Here is a 27,500-nt window from a genome sequence, read left to right on the forward strand (position 1 = left end):
TCTAATGTCGCACTGTTTATTAGTGATAAAATCTTACTCGAAGCCCTTTCTCGCCACGGAAAACCCGTTTCCTTAGTTAAAGAGATTCCGATCACAAGCAAGTCACCATTTCTCAAAGAGGTCGCTTCTTTTAGGAGATTTGTGTACATGATTGTTAAAGATGATGCTGAACTTGACATAGCGTTTAATTTCCGTATAGATGGGTTTGATTATGTAGTGTTCGCCACTACCGGCAAAATGAGGTGTTTATGCTGTGGTAAAGAAGGTCACCTAGTCCGCACCTGTCCTGACCGATTTAATAAAGACAACGGCACTAAGTCACAGAACACAAGCATCGAACCAGCAGTACACCAGGCACCCGAGTCTACCCGGGCTGAAGCAGACCCAGTACCGCGGAGGGAGGGAACGAGCACGGATGAGTCAGCTGAAGCCCGGTCCACCTCAGTAGACAATACGGTCACAGGTAAAGAACACAGTGTAATTAATGTACAACATTCAGAGGCGGAAACGGAGGTGTTACACAGCGCTAAAGGTGAAAAAATCAACTTGGTTTCATAAATAGGCGAGAAAACGATTACCGACGATGGCATCGAAACAGAGACTCTTTAAATCTCCGATGAAAAGGAAAAAAGTACTAAAGATGACAGCCTCAGACTTGTTAAAAAAGCGGACATAGCTGAAAGTGAAGAACTTGATAGTGATAGTGAGATGTCTGACTCCAGCACCTCTCTATCACAGGCTGTTTCTAAGGTCAACCAAGAACAGAAGGGGAGTGAAGGTCAGCGAATATTTTCCTGACCAAAGTCAGTTTATTGAGAAAGCAAAGTGTCTAATGGCAGAGGGTTGTTTTTCCAATAAAGATGTTTACAGACTAAAGACAATGGTGAGAAAACTCATTGCTGAAACAAACGATGAAGATAGTAAGGGTGTGTAAAGATATGAGGAAAAACAGTGGGTCTTTTTGTAGGTGGTATTTAACCCTTGTCTTTCTCATAATGAGTGAAGTCCAGATAGCCATCTTTAATCTAAATGGAGCTAGGGATTGTAAAAAAAAGAGCAAAGCTTTATGAAGTGCTTTCACAGAAGAAAGCAGATGTTGTATTCCTGCAGGAAACACATACTGATGTTAAAAATGTTACAGATTGGAAGAGAGAATGGATAGGAGTCTCCATCTTTAGTCACAACTCCTCTGTCAGTGGTGGGGTTGCAATACTGTTCTCAAAAAACTTCACTCCAACTTCTTATGAAGTAAAAGAGATTGTAAAAGGCAGGCTATTGAAAGTAAAAGCGATTTCTGAGACGCACACTTTTGTGTTCATTTGTGTATATGTGCCAACAGCTGCTATTGAAAGATTAGTTTTTTTCGATAAACTTTGTGAAACTCTACAAGGTTGTAGTGGAGAGGAGTATCTGTTTTTGGGGGGATTTTAACTGCACTGAACAGGATGTAGATAGGAACCATGTTGAACCACATATGGCGTCTCGCACAAGACTTAGACAACTGATTAACACACATGACCTGATCGATGTCTGGAGCAATAACATCAGCAATAAGAGTTTCACCTGGTTTCATGTAAATAGTAATTCTACATCCGCAGCAAGGTTAGATAGAATCTATGTCTTCAAGCACCATCTGAATATTTGAAAAAAGTGTTTTATGACTCATGGCTTTTTCAGACCACTGCATGGTACAATGTGCTTTCATTTTGAGTTCAATTAAACCAAAAAGTGCATATTGGCACTTTAACTATGCGTTGCTAAATGATAAGTTGTTTCTGGGATGAATTCATTGTCAAAAATACACTCTTATTGTCACTAATGAGCTAACCATTTCTATGAAAGACTTAGAAGCTGAAATTTTCCGGTTGCAGGAGTTAGTGGAGGAAACAGGAGAGGAGGCGATTGTAGAACAGCTAGCTGCAAAAAAAGAGTCAATGGTTGGAGATGCTTGAAGTGAAGGCACAGGGGGCCAGGGTTCGGTCACGCTTTCTAAATGTAAACCAGTTGGATGTACCGACCAAATATTTCTTCAGCCTAGAAAGGAGAAATGGTCAAAATAGGTTTCTTCATGCCTTACGTTCAGAGGCTGGAGTACTATTGTCAGACCAAACAGATATCAAGAAAAGGGCAGTAGATTTTTATAAAGGTCTCTACAAGAGTGAGGTGTCGAGTGAACGCAGCTCAGACAGTGGCTTCTACAGAAACCTTCCACAGGTGTCAGAGGAGACCAATGCAGGCCTCAAAGGTGCGGTGAGCATGGGCGAACTTCGCAAAGCTCTCCTGAGCATGAAAACGGGTAAAGCTCCTGGCATTGATGGACTCCCTGTCGACTTTTATAAGTCATTGTGGGATGTGGTGGGTGAGGATGTACTTAGTACTCAATGAAAGCCTGTCTGGAGGTTCACTGCCAGTTAGTTGTCAGAGGGCTGTACTCACGCTTCTTCCTAAGAAAGGTAATCTAACAGACATAAAAAACTGGCGCCCTGTCTCACTCTTGTGTAGTGATTATAAACTGCTTTCCAAAGTCCTAGCTAACCGGTTGGCTGAAGCACTGGGTCAGGTCATTCATCCGGACCAGACCTATTGCGGGCCCGGCAGAACAATCATTGACTGTATATCCCTAATTCGGGACGTAACAGAATGCTCCAAAAGATTTAAGTTAGACTTTGGTTTGATCTCCTTAGACCAAGAGAAAGCCTTTGACAGAGTCGAGCACAAATACTTATGGGACGTTCTTCAAGTTTTTGGTTTTTGCACAGATTTCATTGAGAAAGTTAAGGTGCTCTATTGCGACGCTGAGAGTGTATTGAAGATAAACGGTGGCTTATGCTCTCCTTTTAAAGCTTGTAGGGGGGTACGACAAGGCTGTTTGCTATCTGGGATGCTGTACTCAATTGCTATAGAACCTCTGTTACAACCGATTAGATCAAAGATGAATGGTCTACACTTATCAAATAGTGCAAATAGCATAAAAGTAGCAGCATATGCCGATGACCTTGTAGTAATAACAAAGCAAAGCGATGTAGACGCCCTAGCAACGTTACTGGAAAAATTTAACGTGTTATCCTCGGCTAAAGTGAATTGGAGCAAGAGTGAGGCCTTATTGTTTGGGAACTGGCCGGGTGAAAAACCAAAGCTTCCGGAGGGGCTAACGTGTAGGAGAGGGGGTTTCAAATACCTGGGGGTTGTTTTAGGAGACGAGGCAGACATGATGAAGAACTGGGAAGGGTTACTTGAGAAGGTTAAGGGCCGATTAGCAAAGTGGAAATGGCTAGTACCGAATATGCCATATAGAGGAAGGGTTTTAATAGTCAACAATCTAGTGGCATCCTTATTGTGGCACAGAATGGCTTGTCTTGACCCCCCGGTGAGTTTTCTGAAAGAGGTACAAGCTGTATTAGTGGACTTTTTCTGGGATAATTTGCATTGGGTTCCACAAAGTGGGTTGTTTTTGCCAAGGGAAGAAGGTGGACAAGGTCTCTGCAGAGACTTCTGAATGTACCTGCAGAATCCAACTGGAGAGCTGCCGCATGCTCAATCTTAAATCCTCTGTGTGTGAGGAATGAATAAATAAAGCAAAAGAAAAACATTAAACTTTCTTTTATCGTCTAGTTTGATAGTCAGCCACAAGTGAAAAATAACAGATCTAAATCTAGGAATGAATAACAATTCATTTAAAAAGCCACAGTGAGTGTTTTCACACATACTGCTGGTATACAGTGATATGGCGTTTGTTTTCACTCTGGTCCAAACGCCAGGGCTTCATGTTTCCATGACGACTGATCAGAAAAGACGCACGTGACGTCATGTTTACATGACTCCCGATTGTTAAAATGCGTATCAAATTAACGATAAACTTTACCAACAGAGACACACGTACGCACTACACAGGTACGCAGTTTATTTGTCGCGCTGCTGCTTTTGTTTCACGCTCTAGCGGTTAATAAACAGAACTGCATGCGTCTTGCGGAAGAACATTGTAACCGGCGCTACTTCTCTCCGTTTATGACTATGGACGAGTCACTCAGGTCCTGTGTTACTCCACAACGGCGGCGACCCGCTGGACTAAAATATTAATATAAATTTTAGGGGTGCTGAAGCCCATGCTCCACTTCATATTGTCATATTATTCATATTGTCGCGCTGTAAAATGAGGCAGGGGGAGGCGGGGCCTTGTGTAATTTGCGGGGCCCAACGCAACTTGCGTAGTGAGCGTATAGGGCCGATCGGCTCTGATTATTTCCCCCCTTACACACACACACGCACACGCACACACACACGCACACACACGCACACACACACCTACCTCTCTCATGAAGTCAACGTGCAGTTTTATTCGCCAAGCCATACAAACATGAGCATGATAAAAAAAATGATAAATTCTAAAGTTACATAAAGTTTATAAGGATTTTTTAGTTCACACTTAAATTCAGATATACAATGTTTTACTTTAAACCTACAAACACAACGGCTTATTAACCAGCAGATCCTCACAGAAACAAGTAAAAGTAAGTGGAATAGTTTGATAACTAAACTCATCTGAGGTTAACAGTCACAAAACATTTGCCTTATGAAGTCCATCACAGCTCACATGTCCTGCTTCAGTGTGATCATGGGCTGAAGAGAGAAGCAGAACAAAAGGATTTTCATCAATAATCGATGACTGTGTATAAGACGTCCACATGTCCTGCTCACTTCATCACACTACAGCACTGGTGAACGATATTCTAAGGTTTTCTTTATACTTTTACACCAAGCACTTTTTCAGTACACCAGAAAGTCATGCTTTAATCTGAGGTTTGTCAGATTTTATCCGATTTTGCCGCAACGTTTTCCTTCAAGCATGTAATTTTTTTCTGTTAAAAAAACCTGACATTTAACTATAAGTAGAACATACAAACCTTAAGGCGTCCCTTTAAATATAAAACCCAAGACAGAATGTTTTTTGAACACTTTGTAAAAAGCTAAGCTAAGGAACAAACTATAGTTACTTTCTTCTTAATAAAAACTTTTCAGGAGTTTAACATCTACATCTTTTACTTATGTTCTTAGAAAAATATCGTTCTTTAAGGGTTCTTTGGATTAGTAAGTTCTCATTATCCTAAAACAGAAACTCTGTTGTAAAGCTCTTGTTCTTTAAAACTTCCTGTGTTTCTCTTCCTGTTTTTTTTCTGTAGTAAGTTAAATAAAATCTGAGTGTGTATTAAATGAAGCTGAATGGGTTTTTGTTCATTACCAGGCTGTTGAAATGAGTTCGACACAATGCTTTACTCTCCCAGTGGATCAGGATCACAGAGAGGAGAAACTTGAAGAGGATAAACACTAAAATCATCCAGGTTAATCCCATTTCTATTCTGTCCTGTATAAAGGGTAGAAAAAGTTGTTATAAATCATGTGCATTGTGTTGATTACAGTACAGTAATGCTACAGTAATGCATGGTCAGGAAATCTCTCTAAGCAAATACTGAAATTATATACTGTGATCTACTGAAATCAACACTGAGGATTATAATAAATATTTACCTCAGGAGGACCATGAATGCCTGTAAAACCATTTACCACACATGCAAAAATGGCCAAGCTAATTGCCAAGCAGATGCTAATGATGTTGAACACAAACGACACCTTCATCTGTTTTCAAAGGCAAAAAACAACGTTATAAATTTCCATGTAAACTCACTGAAGATTTTCACATGAAGAAACAACAAGAGTTCAGGTCATTAGAGAGAAGACAGTTTTATACGTACCAAGGGCATTAAGGGAGTTTCTGCAGCGGCGATCGCAAGACTGCCAGAAACAAAGAACTGGAAAAGACAAAGAAATCTGATTGTGGTATGTGAGACAATAGAATAGATTAACAATTAGCTAATAAAGTGATTCAGAGAGTTTAATTATATTTTATAAATAATGCTATTAGAAAATAATTCTAATAAATGCCTGTTTCTTCATTTGAACTGTTCACTCATAAAGTTATTCTTAAATACTCTGTACATGTTTTGTAGTAGAATATGAGTGAGAAAACTGATGGAGGTTTTTACTGTACACTTGGACACCTCTGACTCACCAGGATGCTTGGCATCATGAAAGTATAAAGAACACCTATATGAGGATAGAAGTTGTTTATGACTCCTCCCAAACACAGGATAAAGACTGTAGTGGTGATCTGAGCTGCCTTAAACACAAGAGAAGAAAAAAACACAACTACAACAATAATTCCTGCATATAACAGTTATATCTGGTGTTATTATCCCTGATATTACATTATATGAAACTCCTGTAAGGACATCATTATACATATTTATAGAAAACCATTTTTATGAAAACCTTAAACACAGCTGTGTATTTATAAAAGATATAAACATGCAGGTCAATGCAGATGACTTAATTTAACATGAAAGATTAACAGTGATTGTGTAGAAATAAATGTCACTAATGATCCTTTTCTCCTGAGAACCTCAACATTATGTGAACATGAAGACTATGAACAGAACACACACTCTCACACACACATCTTTAATCTGCCGGCTATCAGACACCAGGAGATCTTCCTCACTAGTGGCTGGAATTCAGTTCAGAACTTCACTCGGGTCTCTGTGAAGATTTGGATTCAGTTCTATGTGACTTTGGTCAAATTGTTTGCTAAATCGAAATGTAGAAGCTGAATTGATGGAGATGTGGAATTGTGTTGAGTTGTGAGTCGTCCTACCCCGAGTGCTTTGGGCCAGCCGCGCTGATACACTTTATAGGTGTCCTTGAACCTGCAGCTGAATTTGTCAGGCATGAGCTGCCCCTCTGCTGCGTTCCTGACACTAGTGAGAGGGATGGTGATGACCATGCAGTCGTCCGGTTTAAACGTGTACCTCATTATTCTGGTGGAGAGAGAGAGAGAGAGAGAGAGAGAGAGAGAGAGAGAGAGAGAGAGAGAAAAGAGAGAGAGAGAAAAGAGAGAGAGAGAAAGGAGAGAGAGCGAGACTTTTCTTTACGTTTTCAACACTTTATTTACACAAGACACATCATTAAAACTCATGGTGACTTAATAAATAAATAAATAGATAGATAGATAGATAGATAGATAGATAGATAGATAGATAGATAGATAGATAGATAGATAGATAGATAGATAGATAAATAAATAAATAAATAAATAAATAAATAAATAGAGATGTAGATGGTTTCTACATTGATTAAAACATGGGTGATTAGTTGAACTCTGGTGCAAAGTTCAGTTCTCCTTCCTCCCCAGAGCACAAAATATTCTCCCAACACCACACACATTTAAAACCATCAACATTGTTCATACTTTTGTAAAAATTAAACTCAATTAAAACTTTTGATTTTATCAGCCTTTTTAGTATCGTTGTGGCCTCACAGTCAGTGTTTTGTGTAATCTGGTTTCTCAGGCTCAGTTATATTGCAATCTTCGCTTGACCGAAGATGAAGTTGACCAGTTGGCACCTGAACCTTTGTTTCCTAATGTACTTAAAACCAAAAATAAAACACTGAACAGTAAAAACAACGTAAAACAGCCTTCAAACGCTCCGTAAAAACACAAACAGTGACTGTAACCTGGAGCAGTGAATAAAAGCATGAAAAACAGTTTCTCTCTGTGAACAAAAAGGACAGTTTTTTATTATTTAAAACCTTAACACTGGCTCTGTAGAGCAGCTTCCCTGTCACTGACCCAACGATCAGCTGAGGAAAGGGTTCCTCCTCTGCAGGACCGGTTTCTGTATACTGATAGTCAAAATTACAATAACATAAAATAACAGTTAGATACGTCATAAAAGAGCCTTAAAGCTTCACAGATGCTTAACTATTAATATATGCAGAAATGTGGAACCTTCATACAGGATCCAAACACTGCTTATGTCATGAAGGTGCCTTCAAATGACGTGTCACATAATAAATGATGACCTGCTTTATAAAGCTCTAAGTTTGGGAAGAAAGTAATAAGGGAGTGATTTGTGCAATAATGTCTACATTTATATCCTGCAGAAACAGGAAGGAAACTGAATCAAACTGAACGCATTTCTACTTCAATAAATAAACGAATACATCAATAAAAGGTTTGAGTTCAGTTAATAGCCAAAAATTACACAATATTAAATAAAATAATTATATAGTAAGCTATAAACAGGGTAAATAAAATGAAATACATATAAAAATAAATGTATACAGTAAAATATAACTGATGTGAATATACGTATAAAATAATATAAAACGTATAAAATAATAATTTATATTAACATTTAAATTAAATATGTAGCTGTTTTCCTCGCATATAAACGTAAAATGATAAAACATAAATAATTAAATAAAATAATTAAAAACTTCAGTAGAAGTAAAGCTTCAGTAGTAAAATTATACCGACACATTCACGGGTTATTTAACATCAAAGGTTTCTTATTAAAATAATACGGCTGTAAAAATAACACGAAAAACCTACAACATGATACAAAAAATCAACTAAACATACAAAGCAATAATAATGAGTTAACACCCGACACCTGCATGTTATTATTATTATTATTATTATTATTATTATTATTATTATTATTATTATTATTATTATTATTATTATTAGCTAAAAAAGAGCAAACTGAGTAAAGTAAAGAGAAATCACTCCTAGTTGTGTCTAGAGTAAAGAGTTAGTAAAGTTCTATGTTATAAAGACAGCTGTCACTCACGGCCACCCGTGTCCTTGTTTCTGGCAGTCTTGCGATCGCCGCTGCACAAACTCCCTTAATGCCCTTGGTACGTATAAAACTCTCTTCTCTCTAATGACCTGAACTCTTGTTGTTTCTTCATGTGAAAATCTTCAGTGAGTTTACATGGAAATTAATAACTTTGTTTTTTTGCCTTTGAAAACAGATGAAGGTGTCGTTTGTCTTCAACATTATTAGCCTCTGCTTGGGAATTATCATGACCATTATTCTATTTGTGGGAAATATTCTTACCCACTTTTATGGTCCTCCTGAGGTAAATATTAATTATAATCCTCAGTGATGATTTCAGTAGATCACAGTATATAATTTCAGTATTTGCTTAGAGAGATTTCCTTCATTTCATTACTGTAGCATTACTGTACTGTAATCAACACAATGCCCATGATTTACAACAACTTTTTCTACCCTTTATACAGCATGCAATATGGAAAGGATTAAACTGGATGTTTTTAGTGTTGTTCCTCTTCGAGTTTCTCCTCTCTGTGATCCTGATCCACTGGGAGAGTAAAGCATTGTGTCGAACTCATTTCAACAGTCTGGTAATGAACAAAAACCCATTCAGCTTCATTTAATACACACTCAGATTTTATTTAACTTACTACAGAAAAAAGCTTTACAACAGAGTTTCTGTTTTAGGATAATGAGAACTTACTAATCCTTTAAAGAACAATATTTTTCTAAGTAAAAGATGTAGATGTTAAACTCCTGACAAGTTTGTTATTAAGAAGAAAGTAATTTGGAGTTTGTTCCTTAGCTTAGCTTTTTACAAAGTGTTCAACAACACATTCTGTCTTGGGCTTTATATTTAAAGGGACGCCTTAAGGTTTGAATGTTCTACTTATAGTTAAATGTCAGGTTTTTTTAACAGAAAAAAATTACATGCTTGAAGGAAAACGTTGCGGCAAAATCGGATAAAATCTGACAAACCTCAGATTAAAGCATGACTTTCTGGTGTACTGAAAAAGTGCTTGGTGTACAAAAATAAAGAAAACCTTAGAATATCGTTCACCAGTGTTGTAGTGTGATGAAGTGAGCAGGACATGTGGACGTCTTATACACAGTCATCGATTATTGATGAAAATCCATTTGTTCTGCTTCTCTCTTCAGCCCATGATCACACTGAAGCAGGACATGTGAGCTGTGATGGACTTCATAAGGCAAATGTTTTGTGACTGTTAACCTCAGATGAGTTTAGTCATCAAACTATTCCACTTACTTTTATTTGTTTCTGTGAGGATCTGCTGGTTAATAAGCCGTTGTGTTTGTAGGTTAAAGTAAAACATTGTATATCTGAATTTAAGTGTGAACTAAAAAATCCTTATAAACTTTATGTAATTTTAGATTTTATCTTTTTTTTTTATCATGCTCATGTTTGTATTGCTTGGCGAATAAAACTGCACGTTGACTTCATGACAGAGTTGTTTGTGTGTGTTTGTGTGTGTGTGTGTGTGTGTGTGTGTGTGTGTGTGTGTGTGTGTGTGTGTGTGTGTGTGCGCGCGCGTGTGCGTGTGCGTGCGTGTGCGTGTGTGTGTGTAAGGGGGGGAATAATCAAAGCCGATCGGCCCTATACGCTCACTACGCAAGTTGCGTTGGGCCCCGCAAATTACACAAGGCCCCGCCTCCCCCTGCCTCATTTTACAGCGCGACAATATGAATAATATGACAATATGAAGCGGAGCATGGGCTTCAGCACCCCTAAAATTTATATTAATATTTTAGTCCAGCGGGTCGCAGCCGTTGTGGAGTAACACAGGACCTGAGTGACTCGTCCATAGTCATAAACGGAGAGAAGTAGCGCCGGTTACAATGTTCTTCCGCAAGACGCATGCAGTTCTGTTTATTAACCGCTAGAGCGTGAAACAAAAGCAGCAGCGCGACAAATAAACTGCGTACCTGTGTAGTGCGTACGTGTGTCTCTGTTGGTAAAGTTTATCGTTAATTTGATACGCATTTTAACAATCGGGAGTCATGTAAACATGACGTCACGTGCGTCTTTTCTGATCAGTCGTCATGGAAACATGAAGCCCTGGCCTTTGGACCAGAGTGAAAACAAACGCCACATCACTGTATACCAGCAGTATGTGTGAAAACACTCACTGTGGCTTTTTAAATGAATTGTTATTCATTCCTAGATTTAGATCTGTTATTTTTCACTTGTGGCTGACTATCAAACTAGACGATAAAAGAAAGTTTAATGTTTTTCTTTTGCTTTATTTATTCATTCCTCACACACAGAGGATTTAACCAGGTTCCTTAACCCCTAGCATCACTCTCTCTCTCTCTCTCTCTCTCTCTCTCTCTCTCTCTCTCTCTCTCTCTCTCTCTCTCTCTCTCTCTCTCTCTCTCTCTCTCTATCTCTATCTCTCTCTCTGTGTGTGTGTGTGTGTGTGTGTGTGTGTGTGTGTGTGTGTGTGTGTGTGTGTGTGTGTGTGTGTGTGTGTGTGTGTGTGGCCTGCCAGTGAGCAATGGACATACAACAGTTCTTTAACAGAAAAAAGACAGATTCAGGTGAGAGACTAGAGACAGTCCGTAATGATCTTGTGAAAGGAATTTGTCATTTAATAAAAAGTTAAAAGCCCTAAAAGCGGAGCTGTCCATCTGGCCATGAAAAGAGAAAAAAGAAACAAAATGAGAGTGAACATGGGTTCATGTGCGCGTGCAATCGTTCACGAAATGACGCGCGCTCAAAATCCAAAGCTGTGTTCTATTTCTTTATATTAATATATTAATATATAAAGAAATAGAACATAAATATTAACATTATCTTAATATGATTATCTTAAATACGCAGAAAATAATAAATTGTTATTAAAATTGTTATATTTTATTATTTTCTGCTTATTTAAGATAATGTTAATATTCACTTTAAATACAATTGCTAATATTCAACTCAAAATTCTATTTCAAATATTCCATTCAATAAAGGTTTGTTTATACCCCATTCAATTCTGTATTGTTTTACTCTTTGACCGAGAGATGGAGCAAACTTTTTTTAAAAGGAGGGAGGTTTGTAGTGGGAGCAGTGGGGTGTCGAGTGTGAATGTGTGGCAAATGGTTTACATGGCTCACGGGTCAGGTAGGAGGGCCCCTTAGTAGAATTTTGCTTAGGGCCCCAGGGAGGTCAGGATCGGCTCTGCTTTCAGCTAATAAACAACTCCTCGAAATTTTGTCCTTTAGAATTTCTTTTTTTTTTGCTACTAAATCTTGACTTAGTGAAAGTCAGCAGACATGTTTACATTTGACCCTGACAGGAACTCGTGTTCTAACACATCTGTTACAGTTATTAAACATCACGGTGACCCTGAACAGGTTAAAGCTCTTACTTTGAACTAACAAACGTATCAATAAAATGTTGTAATTAGGTTTTTTTTATTTGCACTGCAGGAGCAACAGGTAGAAAAAGAACAACATAAAACAACTCATATATTTGAATCGGATCTCAGCTAGAAATTCAGCTAAACGAGTCGACTCAGTGAGCCGACTCGCATGCAAACGACACTTTGAAGCTTTTTAGCCGGCGTTTCTCTGCGAGATCAGCATGTCGAAAAGAGTCACAAACAGCACCAGGAATTCCACCTGCGTACAACACACACACACACACACACACACACACACACACACACACACACACACACACACACACACACACGCACACCCACATACACAATGATGCTAAACTGGTGGCCATCAACTTCTGTAACTTAGCCACATTAGCTTTGTACCTTGGACCTACATTGTTCAACATTCAAACTAATCTGCTGTATTTCAGGTGTTTGTTTCTGTCCAAACATCAAATGATGAAATGTGTGAGTCTGATTACCGAAAAGACAAAATGATGTAGGCCAGATTTGTTTATATCCACACACAGCAGCACTGTTCCGATCGTAGAAATGACCAGACAAAATATGTTGGAGTGAAAACAGAACTGCAGGGAAAATAAACACACTGTGAGTTTGGCAACAATAAATAAATGGCAAAATGACACGTTAATAACACAGAGATGTGAACCTGTAAGAGTCTGGGGTTTCTGTACAGCATCAACGAGAAAAATCCAGCAGCTAGAGAGAGAGAGAGAGAGAGAGAGAGAGAGAGAGAGAGTGTGTGTGTGTGTGTGTGTGTGTGTGTGTGTGTGTGTGTGTGTGTGTGTGTGTGTGTGTGTGATGCTAATTATAATAATTATAGATAAGATATCTTACTATCTGAGGTTTCACACCAAGAGCTGTACAGGAAGAGGTTATTAACACGTGTCTTTATGCTACAGCTCTGAAAACCCTGTCGGCGTGTTGGCCAATCGGGTGGGGGGGATATAGGGGAGTTAGGTGGTCGCGCAATGGGGGGATCAGGGTGCTAGGTTATTGTGGGGTGTCGGCGAGATTCTGTTGTAAAGTGATACCAAACTGCACTATATACATGACTGAAAGTCTCACAGTGTCCTAAAGCTCAAACCCCAAATATCCTGAAAAGAAAACTGTATATTTGTTTGTTTTGTTGTTGTTGTTTACCAGAATGCCGGTGACGATCGTGACTCTGAACAAGGTGAGGAGCAAACCATCAATTGGGAAGGATGCAGCAAACACGACTCCGAGTCCAATGCTCAATATCCCACTGCTTATCTGCATGGCCTAGAGAGAGAGAGAGAGAGAGAGAGAGAGAGAGAGAGAGAGAGAGAGAGAGAGAGAGAGAGAGAGAGAGAGAGATTAGAAGGTATGTTAATTTATAAATATACTCATCATTGCGTGTTAATGGTTCGTCTCGTGTCTTACGGCCCAAACCGCTGGTTCTCTCTTCATTAACCGGTGCAGAGGAATTTGTGGATCAGGAACGAGCTCAGAGACTCTGTAATGTTTAATCAGTGGACCTTCATCACCTTGAAGCTCGCGTCTGGCCGAGTGATTTAAATTAAATAATAAGCTGTTTTTATGTCACAGTTCAGTTTGGCAACTTCCTAATAATCTCACAGAGAACATCCATTAACACCGAAGCGCGATCACAATGACACAATTAACATTTAACAATTAAAGTGTTTCTGTAAAGCTCCCAGTCAGAGACTCACCGGATCACGACTCTTCCTCGGAAATTCGACCAGCAGCAAGAAAACAAACCTGTAAAATAAAGTGAAAAACAAAAGTCTAGTTCTAGTTCTGGTTCAGTGTGTGTGTTCAGAAGAAAGCTGATGAGAAAATATTTCCATCCTCACTTCACCCACTGTGACTGTGAAGAACGAGGAAACAGAGTGAGCACTGATCAAACCACAGAGACGTGCAGCAGTTAAACTGAAGTCACAAAGTCTCCGACCGGCCGCTGGACAACAGCCGTGACACCCGCTTCGAATGTTATCGGAAAGTGCACAACGTTGCCGCGTTATCCAGTCGACGTCCAGTCCAGTCATCGGTGAAGTGGATTCCCGGTCAACTGGATTCCTCTGAGTGGATCTGGAGTCTTCTCTTGTAGTTGTATTCATTGATTGAGCATTTGATAGGTGACAACAACCTTCTGAGCCTTCCAGTAGCCACAGAATGCCCCTACTGGACCATATCGATGGGCCCATTAACCACTGATAACATCCATTCAATATTCGAAGCGGGTGACAATGAACTGGAAAAAGCAAAGAAATCTGTTTGTGGGATGTGAGACAAAGGAATAGATTAACAATTAGCTAATAAAGTGATTCAGAGAGTTTAATTATATTTTATAAATAAAGCCCTAATTCTAATAAATGCCTGTTTCTTCATTCCAACTGTTCACTCAAAGTTATTCTTAAATAATAATACTCTGTACATGTTTTGTAGTAGAATGAGTGAGAGAAGTGATGGAGGTTTTGTCGAAATTTTTTGGAGAGCCCCCCTCCAAGTGGACATATCCCAGGGGTGCATTACAGCCAAATTAATAGTCAATAATAGATAATAGTCAATAATAGTCTTTCACACTCAATGCTAAAATAATTAAACTTAATGCTAATTAATTAATACAATAAATACTTAATTACTAATACTTAATAATACTTATTAATATTTTAATACCAATTAATTAATCACACTTTAAACTTTGTACTTAATACTATTTGAATTTGAATAATAAGAAAACTTTCCAGACCTGGATGAGAATGAGCAAAACTCTTTATTGGTGCTGATCAGCCTCTGCTTCCATTGAGCACAAGGAGGAAAAAACTTCTAAGTTGAAAGTATCAAAGAAAAACCCAAGTAGCGCATCCCCATGCCACCCAAAAAGTTCCCCCACAAAAAAGCAAGCAAACAGGAGCAAGAGCGCCCTCCAAAGGAATCTCCTCAATATATACCCTGGCACCTCTAGGTGCGTCTATACCTTCTTACGTTAATCTAATTGACCTGTCTGGGTTTTTTTCCTGACTCTACAGAATCGTCCCGTGACCCCCCTCATTTCCCTGAAAACAATTCTGCCTTTTACCGAAAATCAAGTCTGGCCATTTGTTTTTTCTGTTGCAGTACTTCTGCCTTATTATTAAAAAACATGCTGCGTTGTCAAAACTGTTGTTAAAAATGTGCTCCAGAGAACTTCTTGTACCCTTCCCTGTCACGTATCACACAGAAGACATGTCTCGTGGACCAATCTCCCAATCTCCCTTTATACAATTACAATGAGTGAGTTTTTCTCTATCTTTTCTATGTTTTGTCTGTATATGATTTCCACTGATCATACGCCTATATACGTATACACATACATACACATGAATACGATAACCATGACATACACAAAAAAAAAATGTATGAGATATCCACCCATATTAATACCCATATTAATCACATCTCTACATATAAAATGATCAGTGATGATACTCAATCACCTACAATCACCTATGGTATAGGAGTTCTCATTTAGAATAAGTGTACTGCACTATTACTAAGCTAAGCTTTTGTATTTTATAATATTGTTTTGCATATATGTGGAGATCTATGCCGACTCCTTAAGTTTGCTAGACTATGATCTCAGTCTGTCTTGTTTGTCCAGACTGGGCCTGCACATGCATTTTTATTTTTAAGCCTTAGTTCCTCTGTTCTCTCCTAAAGGACAGGTTCCCTTTTTTCTTGTTTTTCTCAAATTCTCAGAGTTCTGAGTACTGAGTTTTATAACTTCAATAAACCCAATACACCACCCTATCTCTGTTAACACTTGTCTCAAGGCATCTAACACAAACACACACACACACACACACACACACACACACACACACACACACACACACACACACACACACACACACACACACACACACATATATATATATATATTATAATCATATGTCCTACAACATCAATTGTAATAGTTCATATAATAAGAGCACATATCAAGATTTTTTCCAACAGTTTTTACTGTACACTTGGACACCTCTGACTCACCAGGATGCTGAGAATCATGACAATATAAAGAAAAGATGAATAAGGATAGAAGCTGATTTTGATTCCTCCCAAACACAGGATAAAGACTGTAGTGGTGATCTGAGCTACCTTAAACACAAGAGAAGAAAAAACACAACTACAACAATAATTCCTGCATATAACAGTTATATCTGGTGTTATTATCCCTGATATTACATTATATGAAACTCCAGTAAGGACATCATTATACATATTTATAGAAAACCATTTTTATGAAAACCTTAAACACAGCTGTGTATTTATAAAAGATATAAACATGCAGGTTGTGTTGAGTTGTGAGTCGTCCTACCCCGAGTGCTTTGGGCCAGCCGCGCTGATACACTTTATAGTTGTCCTTGAACCTGCAGCTGAATTTGTCAGGCATGAGCTGTCCCTCTGCTGCGTTCCTGACACTAGTGAGAGGGATGGTGATGACCATGCAGTCGTCCGGTTTGAACGTGTACCTCATTGTTCTGGTGGAGAGAGAGAGAGAGAGAGAGAGAGAGAGAGAGAGAGAGAGAGAGAGAGAGAGAGAGAGAGAGAGAAAAGAGAGAGAGAGAGAGAGAAAGGAGAGAGAGAGAAAGAGAGAGAGAGAGAAAGGAGAGAGAGAGAAAAGTGAGAGAGACAGTGAGAGAGAGAGAGACAGAGAGAAAGAGAAAAGAGAGAGGAAAAAAGAGACAGAGAGAAAGAGAAAAGAGAGAGAGAGGAGAGAGAGAAAAAGCTTAAAAACTCATCATTCCCCAGGTAGACACCCAAATATTTAAAACCACCTCTTTTCCACACTAAGCCTCCCGGTAGCGTAGGTTGCCCACCGCCCCACTCCCCAACTATAATGTCTTCACTCTTTCCCCAGTTAACCTTAGCTGAAGATAAAATCTGAAAGTCCTTTAAAATATCGTTTAAAACACTGACATCCTTCTGTGAGTTTACCATGACTACTAGGTCATCTGCGTATGCTGAGAGGCATAGTGAAGCCTTGCTGTGTGGAATGTAAAAACCAGATAAATGAGATCTCAGTTTACATAAAAGAGGTTCAATTGCAAGAGTGTACAGCATACCTGACATAGAAGAGCCTTGTCTAATACCTCTGTACACTCTAAAAGGGGCACATAAACCACCGTTAACCTTCAGCACACTGTACAACACTTTGATCATGGCTATGAAACCTGAGTTGAACGCGAAGGTTTCCAGCACCTTCCACAAATATTCATGCTCAACCCGGTCAAGAAATCTGACCAGTCTTTAAGCCCAATAGTCTGGAGACGTCCAAAATGTCACGAATTAAATGTACATTGTCGAATATAGACCTATCAGGCACACAGTACGTCTGGTCCTGGTGAATGATCTGCTCAATTACCTTAGTCAGTCTCGAGGCTAATGCTTTTGAGAGCAGCTAACAGTCAGTGCACAGTAGCGACACCGGGCGCCAGTTCCTCAGATGCATCAGGTCTCCCTTTTTTTGGCAGTAGTGTCAGGACGGCCCTCCTGCAGCTCAAGGGGAATCTACCTCCCCTCACGCTGTCCCTTAGGACATCCAACACATCCTGCCCTATAACTGCCCAGAATGCCTTGTAGAACTCAACAGGGAGACCATCTACTGTACATCCAAGGGGATTCTCTTAATGGGGAGACCATTCGCCCGTACCTAGTCAACTCTTTACCAATCATTTCATCAGATATAAAAACAGGGACATTAGACAGAACTACTTTTTTATGTACAATAATGTCTACATTTATGTCCTGCAGAAACAGGAAGGAAACTGAATTAAACTGAACGCATTTCTACTTAAATAAATAAACAAATACAACAATAAAAGGTTTGACTTCAGTTAATAGCCAAAAATTACACAATATTAAATAAATAAATTATATAGTAAGCTATAAACAGGGTAAATAAAATGAAATACATATAAAAATGAATGTGTGCAGTCTACAATTTTAAATATAAATAATATAAAAGGTAACTGATGTGAATATAGGTATAAAATAATAATTTATATTAACAATTTAATTAAATATGTAGCCTTTTTCCTCAGATATATACGTAAAATAATAAAACATAAATAATTAAATAATTAAATAAAAATAATTAATAAAAACTTCAGTAGAAGTAAAGCTTCAGTAGTAAAATTATACCGACACATTCACGGGTTATTTAACATCAAAGGTTTCTTATTAAAATAATACGGCTGTAAAAATAACACGAAAAACCTACAACATGATACAAAAAATCAACTAAACATACAAAGCAATAATAATGAGTTAAAACCCGACATCTGCATGTTGTTATTATTATTATTATTATTATTATTATTATTATTATTATTATTATTATGTATAATAGCTAAAAAAGAGCAAACTGAGTAAAGTAAAGAGAAATCACTCCTAGTTGTGTCTAGAGTAAAGAGTTAGTAAAGTTCTATGTTATAAAGACAGCTGTCACTCACGGCTGTTGTCCAGCGGCCGGTCGGAGACTTTGTGACTTCAGTTTAACTGCTGCACGTCTCTGTGGTTTGATCAGTGCTCACTCTGTTTCCTCGTTCTTCACACACACACACACACACACACACACACACACACACACACACACACACACACACACACACACACACACACACACACTCTCTCTCTCTCTCTCTCTCTCTCTCTCTCTCTCTCTCTCTCTCTCACACGCTCACATACACTCTCTCTCTCTCTCTCTCTCTCTCTCTCTCTCTCACACACACACACACACACACACACACACACACACACACACACACACACACACACACACACACACACCCACACACACTCACTCACACACACAGTCTCTCTCTGTCACTCTCTCTCTCTCTCACACACACAAACACACACTCTCTCACACACAGACTCTCTCTCTCTCTCTCTCTCTCTCTCTCACACACACACACACACACACACACACACACACAGAGAGAGAGAGAGAGAGAGAGAGAGAGAGAGAGAGAGAGAGAGAGAGAGAGAGAGCGAGCTGCAGTTTCACACATTTTGGCGCAACTTTTTTGATGCTATACTTCACTATATTCTTCACTAAATTCAGTATACCTAAATATTTGTGTAAGTAGAAAAAAAAACAAACGCAAAAATGCATTTAGAAACAGTTGAGTCCCCCCTCCGCTTCCTCACAGTGGTTTGACCCACTGCCTCCTTTCCCACTACATCTCACCTACTCTACACACACGAGTCAGGTGTGTGGCTGCGGCTCAGTTAATGTTCAACTCCATTAAGTCGGGGATTTTATTCACTTTAAATAAAGTGATTCTCTTTACTGTAGTTGATGCAGATTCATTCATAATTTAGTTGCGGCAAAAATGCTGCTTACGGATGTAATTTTCCACGAATCTGCTATATTAGCGATTAAAATATGACTTACCGAGTTAACGTTAGCTTGTTTACAATAGCTTGCTCCATAGTGCACTGTAACTAACACGCCAAAGCCGTTTCCCATGCATTGTTTTTTAATTTGGGACAACTTGGCATCATGTTAACTTAACACTAATGGCCACAATTAGCATATTTACTAAATGCGCACTGTGCCACGTCCGAACTGACCTCACTGTATTTTTTTGTATAATCAATTTCTACGGTTATTAAGTGTCTTCATTAATTTTAAATAAAATTTTAAACCTTTTTTAATTCCTTGTTTTTATTGTTGTGATTATTTTTATGATGTTTTACTTTCTTTGAATAAAAACTTTGAAAATATCCATAATGACGCGTCTCCATGCTACAATAATAATCTTTATAAGTACAATTAGATTATTATTTGTGTCCGCCCTTCAAAAATTGCTCATGAGAAATTTTATATGTATTGTCCCCCCCCCACTGTTAAATGAAATTGAAATTCTACTAAGGGGCCCTCCTACCTGACCCGTGAGCCATGTAAACCATTTGCCACACATTCACACTCGACACCCCACTGCTCCCACTACAAACCTCCCTCCTATTAAAAAAAGTTTGCTCCATCTCTCGCTCAAAGAGTAAAACAATACAGAATTGAATGAGGTATAAACAAACCTTTACTGAATGGAATATTTGAAATAGAATTTTGAGTTGAATATTAGCAATTGTATTTAAAGTGAATATTAACATTATCTTAAATAAGCAGAAAATAATAAAATATAACAATTTTAATAACAATTTATTATTTTCTGCTTATTTAAGATAATCATATTAAGATAATGTTAATATTTATGTTCTATTTCTTTATATATTAATATAAAGAAATAGAACACAGCTTTGGATTTTGAGCGCGCGTCATTTCGTGAACGATTGCACGCGCACATGAACGCATGTTCACTCTCATTTTGTTTCTTTTTTCTCTTTTCATGGCCAGATGGACAGCTCCGCTTTTAGGGCTTTTAACTTTTTATTAAATGACAAATTCCTTTCACAAGATCATTACGGACTGTCCCTAGTCTCTCACCTGAATCTGTCTTTTTTCTGTTAAAGAACTGTTGTATGTCCATTGCTAACTGGCAGGCCGCACACACACACACACACACACACACACACACACACACACACACACACACACACACACACACACAGAGAGAGAGAGAGAGAGAGAGAGAGAGAGAGAGAGAGAGAGAGATATGCTAGGGGTTCAGGAATTAAGCCTGGTTCAGGTTAAATCCTCTGTGTGTGAGGAATGAATAAATAAAGCAAAAGAAAAACATTAATCTTTCTTTTATCGTCTAGTTTGATAGTCAGCCACAAGTGAAAAATAACAGATCTAAATCTAGGAATGAATAACAATTCATTTAAAAAGCCACAGTGAGTGTTTTCACACATACTGCTGGTATACAGTGATGTGGCGTTTGTTTTCACTCTGGTCCAAAGGCCAGGGCTTCATGTTTCCATGACGACTGATCAGAAAAGACGCACGTGACGTCATGTTTTGTTAAAATGCGTATCAAATTAACGATAAACTTTACCAACAGAGACACACGTACGCACTACACAGGTACGCAGTTTATTTGTCGCGCTGCTGCTTTTGTTTCACGCTCTAGCGGTTAATAAACAGAACTGCATGCGTCTTGCGGAAGAACATTGTAACCGGCGCTACTTCTCTCCGTTTATGACTATGGACATAAACTTGTAAAGTTAATAAAAACTTGCGTAGTGAGCGTATAGGGCCGATCGGCTCTGATTATTCCCCCCCCCTTACACACACACACACACACACACACACACACACACACACACACACACACACACACACACACACACACACACACACACAGAGCGAGAGAGAGAGACAGTGAGAGTGATGCTAGGGGTTAAGGAACCTGGTTAAATCCTTTGTGTGTGATGTGTTAATTTCATGTATGTTAAGGTCTGTATGAAGTGATCCAAATATAACATGCAATTGCCCCCCCTCCACACACAAACACACACCTCTTGTCATGAAGTCAACGTGCAGTTTTATTCGCCAAGCCATACAAACATGGGCAAGATAGAAAGGATAAAATCTAAAATTACATAAAGTTTATAAGCATTTATTACTTTACACTTAAATTCAGATATACAATGTTTTACTTTAAACCTACAAACACAACGGCTTATTAACCAGCAGATCCTCAAAGAAACAAGTAAAAGTAAGTGGAATAGTTTAATAACTAAACTCATCTGAGGTTAACAGTCATAAAACATTTGCCTTATGAAGTCCATCACAGCTCACATGTCCTGCTTCAGTGTGATCATGGGCTGAAGAGAGAAGCAGAACAAAAGGATTTTCATCAATAATCGATGACTGTGTATAAGACGTCCACATGTCCTGCTCACTTCATCACACTACAGCACTGGTGAACGATATTCTAAGGTTTTCTTTATTTTTGTACACCAAGCACTTTTTCAGTACACCAGAAAGTCATGCTTTAATCTGATTCTGATGCTTTAATTTAATCTTTTGCGCAACGTTTTCCTTCAAGCATGCAATTATTTTCTGTTAAAAAAAAAACTGACATTTTTAGGAAAATAAGAACATTTAACTATAAGTAGAACATTCAAACCTTAAGGCTTCCCTTTAAATATAAAGCCCAAGACAGAATGTTTTTTGAACACTTTGTAAAAAGCTAAGCTAAGGAACAAACTCCAAATTACTTTCTTCTTAATAACAAACTTGTCAGGAGTTTAACATCTACACCTTTTACTTATGTTCTTAGAAAAATATCGTTCTTTAAGGGTTCTTTGGATTAGTAAGTTCTCATTATCCTAAAACAGAAACTCTGTTGTAAAGCTCTTGTTCTTTAAAACTTCCTGTGTTTCTCTTCCTGTTTTTTTCTGTAGTAAGTTAAATAAAATCTGAGTGTGTATTAAATGAAGCTGAATGGGTTTTTGTTCATTACCAGGCTGTTGAAATGAGTTCGACACAATGCTTTACTCTCCCAGTGGATCAGGATCACAGAGAGGAGAAACTCGAAGAGGAACAACACTAAGAATATCCAGATTAATCCCATTTCTATTCTGTCCTGTATAAACTTTAGAAAAAGTTGTTGTAAATCATGTGCATTGTGTTGATTACAGTACAGTAATGCTACAGTAATGCATGGTCAGGAAATCTCTCTAAGCAAATACTGAAATTATATACTGTAATCTACTGAAATCATCACTGAGGATTATAATAAATATTTACCTCAGGAGGACCATGAAAGTGGGTAATACTAATGTCCACACATACAAAAATGGCCAAGCTAATTCCCAAGCAGAGGCTAATGATGTTGAAGACAAACGACACCTTCATCTGTTTTCAAAGGCAAAAAACAACGTTATTAATTTCCATGTAAACTCACTGAAGATTTTCACATGAAGAAACAACAAGAGTTCAGGTCATTAGAGAGAAGACAGTTTTATACGTACCAAGGGCATTAAGGGAGTTTGTGCAGCGGCGATCGCAAGACTGCCAGAAACAAAGAACTGGAAAAAACAAAGAAATCTGATTGTAGGATGTGAGACAATAGAATAGATTAACAATTAGCTAATAAAGTGATTCAGAGAGTTTAATTATATTTTATAAATAAAGCCCTAATTCTAATAAATGTCTGTTTCTTTGTTCCAGCCCATAAAGTTATTCTTAAATACTCTGTACATGTTTTGTAGTAGAATATGAGTGAGAGAAGTGTTGGAGGTTTTTACTGTAAACTTGGACACCTCTGACTCACCAGGATGCTTGGAATCATGACAAAACAAAGAAAAGAAAAAAGTGAACGAGGATTGAAGCTGAGTTTGATTCCTCCCAAACACAGGATAAAGACTGCAGTGGCGATCTGAGCTGCCTTAAACACAAGAGTTATTGTGTTTAACAATAATTCCTGCATATAACAGTTATATCTGGTGTTATTATGAATATATAGTGGTGTGTATTTATAAAAGATATAAACATGCAGGTCAATGCAGATGACTTCATTTAACATGAAAGATTAACAGTGATTGTGTCTAGAAATAAAAGTCACTAATGATCCTTTTCTCCTGAGAAACTCAACATTACCAAGATGTTGTTGACAAAATGATGAATGCAGTTCACATGAACGCTATGAACAGAACACACACTCTCACACACACACATCTTTAAACTGCATGCTATCAGGCACCAGGAGATGTTCCTCACTAGTGGCTTAATTCAGTTCTATGTGACTTTGGTCAAATTGTTTGTTATTTAATAGTTTTCTTTTTTGTTAAATGTAGAAGCTGAATTGATGGAGATGTGGAATTGTGTTGAGTTGTGAGTCGTCCTACCCCGAGTGCTTTGGGCCAGCCGCGCTGATACACTTTATAGGTGTCCTTGAACCTGCAGCTGAATTTGTCAGGCATGAGCTGTCCCTCTGCTGCGTTCCTGACACTAGTGAGAGGGATGGTGATGACCATGCAGTCGTCCGGTTTGAACGTGTACCTCATTGTTCTGGTGGAGAGTAAAGAGAGAGAGAAAAAAGAGAGAGAGAGAGAGAGAGAGAGAGAGAAAGGAGGGAGAGAGAGACCTTTTTTTTTTACTTTTTCAACACTTTATTTACACAAGTCACACATCATTAAAATTCATGGTGACTTAATAAATAAATAACCAAACAAACAAACAAATAAAGATGTTAAGATGGTTTCTACATTGATTAAAACATGGGTGATTAGTTGAACTCTGGTGCAAAGTTCAGTTCTCCTTCCTCCACAGAGCACAAAATATTCTCCCAACACCACACATTTAAAACCATCAACATTGTTCATACTTTTGTAAAAATTAAACTCAATTAAACTCTTGATTTTATCAGCCTTTTTAGTATCGTTGTGGCCTCACAGTCAGCGTTTTGTGTAATCTGGTTTCTCAGGCTCAGTTATATTGCAATCTTCGCTTGACCGAAGATGAAGTTGACCAGTTGGCACCTGAACCTTTGTTTCCTAATGTACTTAAAAGCAAAAATAAAACACTGAACAGTAAAAACAACATAAAACAGCCTTCAAACGCTCCGTAAAAACACAAACAGTGACTGTAACCTGGAGCAGTGAATAAAAGCACGAAAAACAGTTTCTCTCTGTGAACAAAAAGGACAGTTTTGTGCAATATCAGGGTTTAAAACAGAAATAAAAGAGTTCACAGAGAGAATACAATGTAAAATCCTCCACTGGAGGTCGGCAGCTCTTTTTGGTTAACGGTGGTTTGTACAGTGTCTCCATTCTGGTTTAATATCATTATTAAAACCAAGTACACTTCTCCATGGGGTGTCGACCCTCACACTCAGTTTTTTATTATTTAAAACCTTAACACTAGTTCAGTAGAGCAGCTTCCCTGACACTGTCCAAATGTCCATCTCCGCCACGCCCCGGCACTCCAGGAGGGGACCTTCACACCCGTCGAGGTCAGGAGCGATGATCAGCTGGGGAAAGGGTTCATCCTCTGCAGGACCGGTCTCTGTATACTGATAGTCCCTCAGCTGAACACACTACTCAGATGTTAGGGAGGACCTCCAGCAGTGTAAGAGTTGACAGACAACACGCAGGGACCGCATTCCCATGCGTGCTGCCAGGTCCTCCGCCTTCGATAGGTCTTCACAAGCTTCCGGAGTGTCACAATGCCTGTGGAGATAAGAGTCCTGGACAGCGCAGAGACGGCCACACTGGAGATGTCCATGCGCCCGCCATACACCAGAGGCTCCTCCAGCAGTAGTATAGTGTTCCACTGTCTTTGTTCTGTTTTTTTTTAAAAAAAGGTCCAGATTTTGAACATGTTACGATAAAACAAGGGTAATCCTGAAACGTCCAGCGTTTTGGTGTCCATCAAAAACAAAGTTCTGTCCAGCCCCAGTCCTCCAACTGTGTGTAATAATCCACTGGCTGCTGCTCTCCATACTAAGTCTCTAGATCCAGTGAGGAACCTATGGATGTACTGCTCAGTCTGCTCTTCACGTGCTCTACAGTGCCTTCCCAGTTTTTATTTAAAAACTCATCATTCCCCAGGTAGACACCCAAATATTTAAAACCACCTCTTTTCCACACTAAGCCTCCCGGTAGCGTAGGTTGCCCACCGCCCCACTCCCCAACTATAATGTCTTCACTCTTTCCCCAGTTAACCTTAGCTGAAGATAAAATCTGAAAGTCCTTTAAAATATCGTTTAAAACACTGACATCCTTCTGTGAGTTTACCATGACTACTAGGTCATCTGCGTATGCTGAGAGGCATAGTGAAGCCTTGCTGTGTGGAATGTAAAAACCAGATAAATGAGATCTCAGTTTACATAAAAGAGGTTCAATTGCAAGAGTGTACAGCATACCTGACATAGAACAGCCTTGTCTAATACCTCTGTACACTCTAAAAGGGGCACATAAACCACCATTAACCTTCAGCACACTGTACAACACTTTGATCATGGCTATGAAACCTGAGTTGAACGCGAAGGTTTCCAGCACCTTCCACAAATATTCATGCTCAACCCGGTCAAGAAATCTGACCAGTCTTTAAGCCCAATAGTCTGGAGACGTCCAAAATGTCACGAATTAAATGTACATTGTCGAATATAGACCTATCAGGCACACAGTACGTCTGGTCCTGGTGAATGATCTGCTCCATTACCTTAGTCAGTCTCGAGGCTAATGCTTTTGAGAGCAGCTTACAGTCAGTGCACAGTAGCGACACCGGGCGCCAGTTCCTCAGATCCATCAGGTCTCCCTTTTTTTGGCAGTAGTATCAGGACGGCCCTCCTGCAGCTCAAGGGGAATCTACCTCCCCTCACGCTGTCCCTTAGGACATCCAGCACGTCCTGCCCTATAACTGCCCAGAATGCCTTGTAGAACTCAACAGGGAGACCATCTACTGTACATCCATGGGGGATTCTGTTAATGGGGAGACCATTCGCCCGTACCTAGTCAACTCTTTACCAATCATTTCATCAGATATAAAAACAGGGACATTATTAATCACGATGCCTGTCTGAGTCAGCTTTCTAACTCTATCAACATCATTCAGAAAGACAACGATTGCACTGTTCATTCTAGAGGCAGCGACAATATTCTCGTGCCCCGCCACCTCACCGATGGCTAACACACACACACTCCTCTACACTCGCCGCACACACCACCCTCACACCGTGCCGGCGAGTCAAACTTTCGCCATGCTGCTCCGACACGCTACTAACTCACTCACACACACACTCAGGCTCGCATTCACGCGCACAAACAATTATTTCCCCTCTTACACACACACACACACACACACACTCTCTCACACAAGTAATTATGATTTGTTTGAGATGTTTAAAAGGGAACAAATTGCACTTAGTGCGAAAAATTGGCAAAACGCCAACCGCTCTCACACGCCCCACACGCCACGCTCACCCGCCACGCATGCGCAGAGAAGAGAGAGAGAAAGGAGAGAGAGAGTTCATCTCGATTTGTGCAATAATGTCTACATTCATAGCCTGCAGAAACAGGAAGGAAACTGAATCAAACTGAACGCATTTCTACTTCAATATATAAACGAATACATCAATAAAAGGTTTGAGTTCAGTTAATAGCCAAAAATTACACAATATTAAATAAAATAATTATATAGTAAGCTATAAACAGGGTCAATAAAATGAAATACATATAAAAATAAATGAATACACTCAAGTTCAAGTTCAAGTTCAACTTTATTTGTATAGCACATTCACAAACAGCCACACGGCTGACCAAAGTGCTTCACAGTGCGTTTTTACACTCTACAATGTTAAATAGAAATAATATAAAACGTAATTGATGTGAATGTACGTATAATAATAACAATTTTTATTAACATTTAAATTAAATATGTAGCCGTTTATAAATGTAACATAATAAAACATAAATAATTAAATAATCAAAGAAAATAATTAATAAAAACTTCAGTAGAAGTAAAGCTTCA

The 27,500-nt window shown here is 38.7% G+C and overlaps 2 protein-coding genes and 1 long non-coding RNA gene across 5 annotated transcripts in view; all 3 read right to left on the bottom strand.

The window, feature by feature from the left end:
- Positions 1–4,314: 4,314 nt before the first annotated feature.
- Positions 4,315–5,349, bottom strand: LOC125140223. Its single transcript, XR_007139478.1, has 2 exons — positions 5,237–5,349; positions 4,315–4,617 (listed from the first exon to the last, which is right to left on the bottom strand). It is a non-coding gene; the product is annotated as an uncharacterized LOC125140223 (long non-coding RNA).
- Positions 5,350–12,160: 6,811 nt separating this feature from the next.
- Positions 12,161–16,586, bottom strand: LOC113634376. The gene is made up of 6 exons (XM_047808367.1): positions 16,428–16,586; positions 16,100–16,207; positions 13,490–13,648; positions 13,229–13,348; positions 12,547–12,651; positions 12,161–12,302 (listed from the first exon to the last, which is right to left on the bottom strand). The coding sequence occupies exons 1-6, from the start codon at positions 16,584–16,586 to the stop codon at positions 12,237–12,239; spliced, it is 717 nt and encodes a 238-aa protein (XP_047664323.1). The 3' UTR covers positions 12,161–12,236.
- Positions 16,587–21,547: 4,961 nt separating this feature from the next.
- LOC113634374 overlaps positions 21,548–27,500 on the bottom strand; it is a 6,444-nt gene continuing 491 nt past the window's right edge. Inside the window, exons 1-7 of one of the 3 annotated variants that reach the window (XM_027133293.2) lie at positions 26,954–26,977; positions 23,876–24,038; positions 23,302–23,415; positions 23,000–23,056; positions 22,776–22,883; positions 22,489–22,620; positions 21,548–21,847 (exon numbers count right to left, since the gene is read on the bottom strand). In XM_027133293.2, coding sequence (XP_026989094.2) covers positions 21,818–21,847; positions 22,489–22,620; positions 22,776–22,883; positions 23,000–23,056; positions 23,302–23,415; positions 23,876–24,038; positions 26,954–26,964 — 615 coding nt within the window. In that variant the 5' untranslated portion in view covers positions 26,965–26,977 and the 3' untranslated portion in view covers positions 21,548–21,817. Of the gene's footprint in view, positions 21,848–22,488; positions 22,621–22,775; positions 22,884–22,999; positions 23,057–23,301; positions 23,416–23,875; positions 24,039–26,953; positions 27,003–27,500 lie in introns of those variants that run through there. The other 2 variants (XM_027133295.2, XM_047808504.1) reach the window with 2 other exon arrangements.

Source organism: Tachysurus fulvidraco, chromosome 25 (assembly GCF_022655615.1).
Source record: "Tachysurus fulvidraco isolate hzauxx_2018 chromosome 25, HZAU_PFXX_2.0, whole genome shotgun sequence".
Taxonomy (NCBI): domain Eukaryota; kingdom Metazoa; phylum Chordata; class Actinopteri; order Siluriformes; family Bagridae; genus Tachysurus; species Tachysurus fulvidraco.

Excerpts from the sequence above, each read along its gene's own strand:
- LOC113634376 (XM_047808367.1), bottom strand. The coding sequence starts at position 16,586 with ATGAGGTACACGTTCAAACCGGACGACTGCATGGTCATCACCATCCCT. Across the intron at positions 16,208-16,427 it reads GCTGGCCCAAAGCACTCGGG|GTAGCTCAGATCACCACTAC; the intron begins GTAGGACGACTC and ends CTTGTGTTTAAG. Across the intron at positions 12,303-12,546 it reads TACATCATTTTGTCTTTTCG|GTGGAATTCCTGGTGCTGTT; the intron begins GTAATCAGACTC and ends TGTTGTACGCAG.